At 36.6% G+C, this 10,578-nt stretch overlaps 3 protein-coding genes across 3 annotated transcripts in view; 1 reads left to right on the plus strand and 2 right to left on the minus strand.

Annotated features, from left to right (window-relative positions):
- Window positions 1–4,630, plus strand: part of LOC113686185 (1-phosphatidylinositol 4,5-bisphosphate phosphodiesterase beta-4) — a 31,064-nt gene extending 26,434 nt beyond the window's left edge. Inside the window, exons 36-38 of the mRNA XM_089193357.1 lie at window positions 243–300; window positions 634–720; window positions 1,167–4,630. Of these exons, the coding sequence (XP_089049483.1) occupies window positions 243–300; window positions 634–720; window positions 1,167–1,262 (241 nt within the window). The 3' untranslated portion in view covers window positions 1,263–4,630. The remainder of the gene's footprint in view (window positions 1–242; window positions 301–633; window positions 721–1,166) is intronic.
- LOC113683557 (trans-1,2-dihydrobenzene-1,2-diol dehydrogenase) lies at window positions 3,433–8,013 on the minus strand. The gene is made up of 4 exons (XM_089193368.1): window positions 7,598–8,013; window positions 6,890–7,214; window positions 6,007–6,172; window positions 3,433–5,131 (listed from the first exon to the last, which is right to left on the minus strand). The coding sequence occupies exons 1-4, from the start codon at window positions 7,970–7,972 to the stop codon at window positions 4,987–4,989; spliced, it is 1,011 nt and encodes a 336-aa protein (XP_089049494.1). The 5' UTR covers window positions 7,973–8,013; the 3' UTR covers window positions 3,433–4,986.
- Window positions 8,014–8,036: 23 nt separating this feature from the next.
- LOC113683386 (uncharacterized) lies at window positions 8,037–9,898 on the minus strand. Its single transcript, XM_027200624.2, has 2 exons — window positions 9,505–9,898; window positions 8,037–8,993 (listed from the first exon to the last, which is right to left on the minus strand). The coding sequence occupies exons 1-2, from the start codon at window positions 9,871–9,873 to the stop codon at window positions 8,781–8,783; spliced, it is 582 nt and encodes a 193-aa protein (XP_027056425.2). The 5' UTR covers window positions 9,874–9,898; the 3' UTR covers window positions 8,037–8,780.
- Window positions 9,899–10,578: the final 680 nt, after the last annotated feature.

Raw genomic sequence — 10,578 nt, forward strand, 5'->3', positions numbered from 1 at the left:
ATGAACTTCATCACCCTGCAAAGTGAAACATTTAAACAAGATGGAGGAAAGAAAAATCTTCATCCTCCTATCTCTACACTCTCCCCTGCCCCCCCCCCCCTCCCCTGTCACTTTTTCAGTCTGGGTGTTAATAGTTTATTGCCATAAACATGCCATGGGCAGTATTAAGATGGCAAGAACATAATATCCTGTCTTGGGGCATTTATTTTGTAGTAAAGACTTACCTTGTTTCCTTTTCTCAGGAGACAGAGAGAGCTAGACAAGCAAAACCTCAAACAGTTTGTGGATGAAAGGCAAAGGGTAAGTTAAACAATTTACCCTCAATGCGTGTTCCCAAGGGAAACAGTTAGTTTGGGTTTTCTAACATTATTTAATTTGCTTTCTTAAGTGAAACATTGAGACTCATGGGGAATGAACTTTTCCCCCAGGGAAAATGAACTACTTCCCCCAGGGAAAATGAACTACTTCCCCCAGGGAACAGACACACAGTGTATTGTAAATAGTTATGTATCAAAAGAATGTGAAAGAAACAGATACACAAAAAAAGTTATGGGAAAATTTAACAGTATATCTCTTGCGTATATAGGCTTGACCTAAAACTTACAGTATATCTAAATCTGTTCTCCTTTCTAGTTGTCAAAGAGACAAGAACGAGAACTTGAAGAACTAAAAAACCAGCATAAAGAGGAAAGGAAGAACTTGGAAGTTGAATTTCAGAAAGTAGGGAAATGATTTTTTTTAATTCTTTGTACCATCAGTTAAAACTCTGAAAACCGTGGATATTTGTAGAAAATGATTTTGTGGAAAATGTGTATTTTCTGCAAAACTAACCTTTTCCTCAGAAGTTTTCCACCCAAAATTACAGATCTTTTGGTTAAATGATAAACACCTATAAACTCTATTCAAGTCTGAAACAAAGAAAACATTAAACCATCTGGGTCAAAATTTACCATCTTTTTATTCATTTATTTGTACACATGATACTTCAAACATTGCTGATTAGAGCAGGGTGCAAAACTCGTCATCTACCTGTGAGTTAATGGTCTTCAGCTCAGTTGTGATGTGATTGTGTCATCAATGGGAAGGTCTCATTGTGACAATAATTTATTACTGTTAATTTCTTTCTTTACGTAAATTTAAAAAACACTTTTTTTTTATCTCTCTAGGTTGTGTCAGAAAACATGGACGAAATCAAGACAAATGGTGAGAAGTCTAGGAAAGCTATCCACACGGCATTCCAGACTGTTTTACCAACACACTGAAGTGGAACCTTAACAGTAACTTTAACCTTTTGTATATAAGTTAATACTGCAGGTCAGTATTGAACAAACCTTAGTTTGTAATGTATATAATATTAAAAAAATTTACCTCTGGGCAGGCAAGCAGACAGTTTTCCCTGTTTCAATCTTAGTTCAAAACAGAGTGATATTTATAAGTAAGAAGAACATGATATTTTATTGGTTATGGAGCTCTTAAACTGGAATCAATTTACGTTAAAAATGCTTAGATGAAGGAGGTTAATGCTGTATTGGTATTGCACATATATACCCGTGGTATTATGGATAAGTCTACTTGATATTTTCTCCCAGGAAATAAGCATCAGATGGTTGTTTTCAACTTTAACTGAAACAGTGGAATGGAGTATGTAATGGTCAGAATGTACTTTATCTTTTGGGTTGTTTTTAGAATTAAAGGTTGGGAACCCCAGGTAGGTGAGGTAACCTGCCCAGCTGTGGTCAGAAAATAGCCCGTGTCTACATATACAGGTAATCTTTCAACCCTGGAATCTCAAGGTGGTTTCTAGAGGCTGTTGGTGCATAGCTAGGCAGTTACCCCACCTGGAGACATTTGCATGGCAAATTGGGACCCTAGCTGATAGGGTTAGCTTTCCTGCCAGACATGGGCAACTTGGGTGGGGTGGCCCACCTAGGCAGGTTTCCTCACCTTGGTAGGTTACCTCACCTACCTCATCATGAAAACAGGCCATGTCACTTTGATATTAAAATTCCTGATACAGTGGGTAAAGTTTTCATGCTCAATATCAGTTTGATCTTCAGTGCACCATGTATGTCATGTGCTTGCTTATTTCAATTATTTTAAAAGGGTTAAAAAGTTGTCAAGACAAGTTATTTTAATTTATTCATCAGTGTACTTTACAACAATGTAGCAAGTGAGTGTCATGTCCTCTTCATGCAAAGTAAGCTTTATCTCCAACTTAATTTATAGTCGAGGCATTTGGGAATTGTGGTGTAGTTTTTAGACTATTTTAATTCATTATTTTGTTTGGCAAAAGAAATTGAGAAAGCTCTGCTTCTTCAGATGTATGTGTACATACTGTGTGAAAAGTGAACTTGGACATGAGATGTATGGGATATCTGGGACTAAGAAAAACTTAGTGTTGCTTAGTTGTAAAGGCTCTGTAACTTTATACAAAACATATTGGAAAAGGAAAAAATTACTAATATAAAAATGAGATAGCAATGATTTACATTAAAAGTTCCATATAAGTGTGGAAATTAATAAAATTAGGTATTACATATTTTGATATAGTAATTGATTTTAAACAAAAATCCAAATTAAAGCTTCACTGTTCAATGAGTAAATATCAGTGAAAACTTAGTAAATTATATTACCATATGACCCCTATGGCCCTGTGTGGGTTAGCTTGTATTGAAAAACATAGAGGTAGAGCCTGAAATGTAAAGATATTTTCCTGTTTCCTTGTGGTTAGATTGTCACTAACTGCTGTGAATAAGATGTCTTATCTTCACATGAGAAGATGGCAGTGTTGTGAACACTATGTCAAAAGGGTATCAATTTTGTGCTTTTCATTGAGGCAGTATTACTAAAGGTAAATTTGACTTTTTTAGACATGAAAAAATGTGACTAAGGCTAAAATGGAATTTCTGCCTTCAAATCACTGCATCAGATGCCTTTTAAATGTGTTCAAGCAATCTCTTCTTGATCGGACCATTTTATTAATATCTACATCAATCTATTTATAAACATCAAATATCTCATAAAAAACATAAAAAAATTGCCTAACCACTTTTGGATACAAATTTATTGTGATTTCAATGATAACTCTAACTTTCTCCTTGATAGAGATGTTCCGTTAGTGAATTTAAGCAGGAAGTTTAAATGTACAAAAAAACAGCAAAAATACCACCTGATTTTTCTCGTTTATTAATAAATCCTAAACCCTTTCACTCCCAAGATCTGATTGTTAATTCTCCCTTCTAGCTGCTACACATTTCCTTGTGAATTAGCCACAGGAATTTGGTGTTAGATCACTGCGTAAAGCAATTATTGGCTGTGTGGAGATGTAAAGGAGTTCTGGTTTTTACTATTGGTTTTTTTCCCTAAATGTCATGCTTAACCTCACTAGTCCAACTTTTTAGAATGAAATTTGCACCCATTTGTGGCCATGGCTTTATCTGATTTATCAACAAAATTTTATTTGGTAGTATTTTGAAAGAACCATATGACTATGATTTTACAAATGTGCCCTATGTAGTTAATTGTATATAAAAACAACTGTTGGTGCTGTGTTGCATCTTTCTACTGTTAATATACATAATAATTTACCAGATGTTTGCATTTTGTTGATGTGTATATTTGTCGTATAGAGGGAGGTCATCTTTTAACCTGTAGTAAATATTGATTGTTATGTAATATTTAAAGCTATTTTAAATGATGAAAAAAAAAAGCTGACAGGATTTTTTTTTAGGATAAGCAATAGTCAGAAAGATTGTCAGTTCCATGCTATTAACTGTGAGTTAACCCTGTAACTCCCAAAATCTTGGTAGTAATTCTCCTAACAGTGTGCCACACAGCTCTTGTGATGTTAGTTTGGAGAATTTGGTACGTGATCAACTTATAATCCCCTGACTGATGTTTTTTCTCTACTCTCATCACTTGTCTGCTTGATATTGTATGGATATTGTAAGGAGAAATTCTGTCTTGGTCACTCATGGGAGTTGAGAGCTAATTATTATAAATGTTTTGTGTAGTTTACAGTAAGAGGTTGATCTGCAGTTTGCAACTTAGGTCTGAGCCCTGAGTTTTTTGTTACTTAACCCTTTAACTCCCAGATCAAATTTTCAATTCTCCCTACTTTTAACCATACAATTCTTATAATGTTTGTTCAGAGAATTTAGTATTGGATCAACTAATTATCCCCAAATTGATATTTTTCTTTATTCTCATCTCCTATCTGATTGATGTAGTATTGACACTGTAAGGAGAAATTCTGTCTTGGTCACTCATGGGAGTTAAAGGGTTAATTTGTTGGTCTTGGTAAGTTTTGTAATGGATATGTAACCCTTTCTGTAAAACAATAGGGATTGAAATGCTAACATGAATGATCCAGTTACAGGAACAATTTGGTTCATTTGAGGCGGATAATTTTTGTGAAAATCTTTGTCATTGCAGCAACACTTAATCTTGCAGCATGTTGCTCAAAGTCAACCTCTGGTGATTTAGTTACAGGTCTGATGTGTGAGGGAAGTTATTGTCAGTAGTTCTTTGATTATTGGCAAAAGATTTATTATCAATAGAAGATGCTGATACTGAATTTCATTGTAAGAAAACAAACTCATTTGAATAAAGCGTCTGCTTTAGAGAAAAATCATGTGTCCTAGTGGAATGGGGTCTGTTTTTATGGTTATTTTGCCTGGACAGCGATGGCTAGTTGTTTAACCTTTTCATCCCCAGGATCTTGTCAGTAGTTCTCCTTACTTTCTGTCATACGATTATTATGATGTTAGATGGAAGAATTTGATAACGAATCAACAAGTAATACCGTCATTAATATTTTTCTTTATTCTTTTCATTTGTCTACTTGATATTGTATTAATACTGTAAGGAGAAATTCTGTCTCGGTTGCTCATGGAGTTAAACGGTTAATTATAATTGTTTTTGGCTCAGGGGCGGAGTGGGTGGGTACAGAGGATTCTTGCTTCCAAGGAAACCCAAAAGGTCCTTCTAAATGTCTTCTTTGTAAACAACTCCAAGTTGTCGGCGAATCTCATCCATCCAACGAAAAATTCTTTCAGTTGTACTCCAGGGCATGGTGGAGTTCTGTGTTTCAGAAGACAATAAACTTTTTCTGACAGCTTCAATTTCATATCTAGAAGTGCAAGAAGAAGTAGAAAAGACAGTAGTTGTACTTCGAGTGTGCTGTTCATGTTGACACTTCTGACTTATATATCTTTGTCGTGGTTTATAGATAATTTCAGGTCAAATTGATTTTAACCCTTTAACTCCCAGATCAAATCTGTAATTCTCTTTACTGTCAACCATACATTTCTTATGATGTTAGTTCGGAGAATTTAGTATTGGATCAACTTATTCCCAAATTGATATTTTTTTATTCTCATCACTTATCTTGTTGATATTGTATTGATATTGTAAGGAGATATTCTGTCTGTCACTTATGGGGGTTGAAGGGTGAACTAGCTTAATATGTTTTTCCCTTTGGTCTGAGTAAACTACCGTACTCTTTACACAAAATAAAATACAGTTCCAGCTAGCAGAAATCATTTTATAATTTAGATCTTTGAAAACTACAACTTTTCCATCTGTATGGTAATTGGGTAATTGATCAATATCACCTGTCTCTTGTCTTTGAAAGTGAGAATGTTGTTCCCAAGAGGATAGCAGGTAAATTTCTAAAGAAGCTGATGTTTAGAGTGTAAGCCCTTCATTGGAGTGAAAGATGAAGGGCTGATGCTTGATACATCACCTTAACCCTCTCACTCCCAAGATCTCATTAGTAATTCTCCTTACTGTCTGCCATACAATTCTTATGATGTTAGTTTAGAGAATTTGGTATTGGATCAACTAATAATCCCATGATTGATATTCTTCTCTATTCTCATCACCTACCTGCTTGATATTGTATTGATATTGAAAGGAGAAATTCTGTATTGGTCACTAGTGGGACTTAAGGGTTACGAAAATCTTCATGGTGAACCTCAGAGTTACAGGACATACTCAGCTCACCTCATTCCTGTAGAGTTCACAAAATTCAAAGGCATACTAGGCTTTGGTAGAGGGTATTCTTTTGTTCCAGCTGGTGATGTAAATTTGGTTGCACAATGGAATGGTGAATGAATTGTAAGTGATCCCTGTGATCCTGCAAATACAGCTTCATTTGGAAGCTGAGCAGCTGAAAATCACATAGACAAATATGCTACGATTAGCTGAATGCCAGTCGTCTGTTATCCATTGACTGCTATAAACAATCCAAACAGTTTAAACATACCCCAGGATGAATTCACTACTTTTGCTTTCCCTGATGTTTTCACTCCTAAGAATGACTAGCATCTAATGTCTTCTTACAATATAACCACTTAATCAAATATTAAGGTCACAAGATTAAAGGAAATGACCACCATCTTAAGAGACCCTTGATTGTTTAACAAATTCTCTTTATCAGGTCCTCGGGAGAATGATGAGAATATGCATACTGATGTTAGTGAGTAAAAAAGGGAAACATGGATTTTGTGCCAAAGTTATAACTTTTCATTTGATTTCATTACATAATCAATTTCGGACTTTCTCTCAGACTATCCAGGAACAAGATAGCTGCATATATGTGATCTTTTTTGACTGGGCTCAGTTGTTTGAAGGCTGATTAGCGCTAACCCATGGATAAAATATAATATGGGTTTCTTTTTTCCTTTGTTCAAAAGCCTATCTGGGATAATTTTACCTAAGTATTCTTTGTGGGGCATCCAATTATCAGATTGTAAACGAAAAGAATCCTACTAAATTTCCTTTTAAGGCTTTTTAGATCTGAAAAAAAAACTTCACAATAACCCTGGGGTTATCTTAACCCAGCTTTGAACAACTCAGCCCTAAGTTTTTGGCTGACAGTACTTACCCATGCTTATGGTTAATGAAGCTGTTCTGTTTTCTCCATAAAGCATTGTTATTGTTAACGTCGAATCTACACCAGCTGGTGTTTTCTGACCCATGGCAGATATACTTGTAGGTTCTTGACCACCAAATATCATATCAACAATATTCAAACAATATATTCCTACGTCCAGAAGTGCACCTCCACCCATGGCAGGGTCTTGTAAGCGTTCTACATGATCTGCGCTTATTCCAAAAGAAACCATAGCAACTCGAATCTCTCCGAGAATGTTTGAGTCTACCAGGTTCTTAACTTCCGCATAAAGTGGAAAAAATCTTGTCCATAGTGCCTGGAAAAATAAATTTTTTGTGGGTTATAATAAGCATCACAGGGGTACCATCACAGTTGCCATAATTAATAACCAAAGAAGGCTTTTGGCTTTTAGTGGAGCGTCCAAGCTTGCAATCCCTTGATCCCCAATCAGTAAACAACTAATGATCTTGCTGATTCATTTGAATTAAACCACGTGGAAATTTATAGTCATTTTTAGAGAAAACATTTGATTAGAAAACCCTGATGTTGGATGATCATCAGCGAAACTGACTCATACTTCTAGCTGTAAATAATTTTATCAGAAATATATATAATTTTTTCACAATTTTCGATGGCTGTCGGAGGGAAAAAGACATTCCCCATCCATGGCTGCGTCACCCCAATCCTCCTGTGACTCACCTCCATAATGAAAAGTCCTTTCACCTTCGCCAGATCAAACAATTCCTTGGTGTTCTTAAGATTCAGGGTAATGGGTTTTTCACAAAGGACATGCTTTCCGTGACTAAGTGCCAGTTTACAAAGCGATGCATGCTCTGGATGGATAGTACCGACATAAACAACCTCCACATCTTCGTCTTCCGCGAGTTCCTTGTAAGAACCGTATGCTTTTGCGATTTTATGTCTCACTGCAAATTCAGTTGCTCTCTCTAGGGAACGAGAGGATACTGCAACTACTGTGTGTTCGATTTCTGGTAATGTTTTCAATGCCACCATGAAATCGTGAGCAATTCGACTAGCGCCCATTATGCCCCACCGCGTACTGTTGGAAGCCATTTTGCTATGTCACGCTACTGTCACACGGTTCACACCATTACGTAACAGTTAGGGTTCGCGAAAGTTCCTAAATGTATAAGCGTTTTATTGAGTATTTATTTTCATATAATAGGCTATGTAATATCTTTTCTATCTAATCTTTTATATTTTGCACTTCTGAATTTTTTTTTTCTAGATCTCTTTGACACACATTTGATAACTTTTGAGTGACATGAAACGCACCCATGCATGATTTAATTGATAATATCTTAATATTTTAATATAATATCAAAAATATATCACATGATAATAATACCATTATTACCCTTGGTATTGTTATGGCTGTTAGCAATATCTTTTTAAAATTCATTCAACAAAAATTTTGTAACTTTAGCGCAACAAATGGTGATCCATTGATTCTTTTGGCCCAATTCTGTTTCCCTTTAACAATTGTTTCATACGTCAGCGTGCGTTCATCGAGGTACGAAGCACTTGGGAAGTTTTGAGAGCACTCAAGAAGCCAGAGTTGCTCTCGGCTACGCCTCGAGCAACTCTTACTTATCTTTCGTGCTCTCCAAACTTCCCGCGTGCTTCATATCTCGATGAACGCACAGCTGACCTATGAACCAATCGTTTTATAACATTTTCAACCCGATGGAAAATTTTTTTTCGCGAGGGATTTCTTGGAATAATTTTCGTGTAAAAACCATAGAAACGCTCCGTCCCGATTGTATCGACTTTGTTGTCACGTATATAAAGATCAGTATCAGACAAAGTTTCGGGAAAATGGTACGTACCTCCTCGAAATTAAGTAATGATTTATTATCGATTATTCAATGAAAACTGTTCCCAAGAACTTTCTACACATCTTTTCATATTTATCAAGTGAGTCAATGGGTGCGCCTTTTACTTTGCCAAGATCGTCCCAATTTCTCATCTTTATCAAAGCCTCAAAATGTTTCAGCTCCTCAAACTTCTGAGCTTCGTCTGCTTTCATTGGTCCTCCTTGATAGATCAGCGTGAGTTTACTTGCCTCAGACAGCTGATGAACAGAATATGGAGATAATCCTTTAAATACAAGGCGGAGGTTGACTTTTCCGCAGCACCACCGTTTGGTCTCGTCACACAACGCGCTCTCTCCCCCACCAGGGAGGGGAGAGAGGGCTTATTGCTTGACGAAACAAAACTACGGCAGCAGAGACTAGGTCGTAAATGGACTACATGCCGTGCAGTCTGAAATTTTTGCAGAATTTCCGCTGAAAGGATCTTTTAAAGTTATTTTTGGGTTTTTTAATGGAAAAATTGTTTCAACTTGAGACCGTTTTCTGTTCAGGAGCGTAGAATTTCTAAGGGTCGACGACCGAACGATTTTAGGGCATGCACAAGTTCGGAATATTTGCCCATTAAGAACCCGTAAATAATTCTTAAAGTCGCTTAGCATTTCGAAATAAACATTGAACATACTCAATAAGTTTATAGGAAATTTTTGCAAGAATTCGATCAATATTTCTGACTGCCAAGCACGGTCTAAAATAGACCATCTGATTTTGTACCTCAGAGTGATAATGTGGGTATTTGTAGACGAGATATCTTTTGGCGTCAACATGACCCCGAACAAAACTTGTCACACTGTCTGGGAATCCGAGATCTTTCAGAAACTGTTCCCCGACGATTTCGTGAGCTTGAGTTCCAACGTCTCCCATGCAAGGAAGAGCTTTGTGGAAGCCGATCAGATGACCAATGTCGTGAAGGAAAACCCCTAACACTACCTCGTCCGCATACCCTTCCTTTTCGGCAAGCATGGCACACTGAATCATATGTTCTTTTTGAGATACTGGTTCACCGATGTAGTCTTGATCTCCGTATTTTCTATACAGATCGAAGACTTCTTTGGTAACGACCTCTGCTCGAACTGCAGCCATGTTGCAATGGAGGTTAGTAGGTTGGGAGTTACTACATCACGGGCGACGAGCGGGGATAGAAAAAACGACCCAAATATGAGCGGTCAGCGGTGAAACAGCTTTTATACCTCATATAGAGACATATAATTTGTTGTTCCAGAGACAACCGTGTTGTAAAGCCGAAATGTTAACAGTTTACTTCACAGTTTAAGCAATTTTTCAAAAGTGTTGATTGAACTCATATCTTTTACTGCTTTAATAAACAATGGAGGCTTCGGAGAGGGAGTCAGTGGCATTTGGAAAGGCACCAAGAATAATTATATATATGGTTTGTAGCTAGCTGCGTGACGTGCGTGACGTTAAGATAGATTTTCACGAGCGTCAATGGTGCAGAATCGTAACTTGATGGAGCCAACAGTGGACAACATCCCAGAATTCAAACTTTGTGATTTTTTTCTCGGCTTAAACGCTAAGTCAGTTGTTCAATTGAATAGGAAGAAAAACATTTCGAACGGGAAACAGCATTATTTGCACGTGTGGATCTTTTGAGAAAAGGTCTCCTAAACGAGTGGTCTTGATTGTAAATATTTAAGGAATGGTAAATACATTAGCCTTAATATGGCTGTTTCTCGAAGCTCAGTGTTTTCCTAATTGCCTTTTTTCCACGTGAATTGGGGGCGATTGAATAGATATAATATGCAGTAAAAGAACTTCAGCTGATAGAAA

This window comes from Pocillopora damicornis, chromosome 14 (genome assembly GCF_964200805.1).
Source record: "Pocillopora damicornis chromosome 14, jaPocDami1.2, whole genome shotgun sequence".
Classification (NCBI taxonomy): Eukaryota; Metazoa; Cnidaria; class Anthozoa; order Scleractinia; family Pocilloporidae; genus Pocillopora; species Pocillopora damicornis.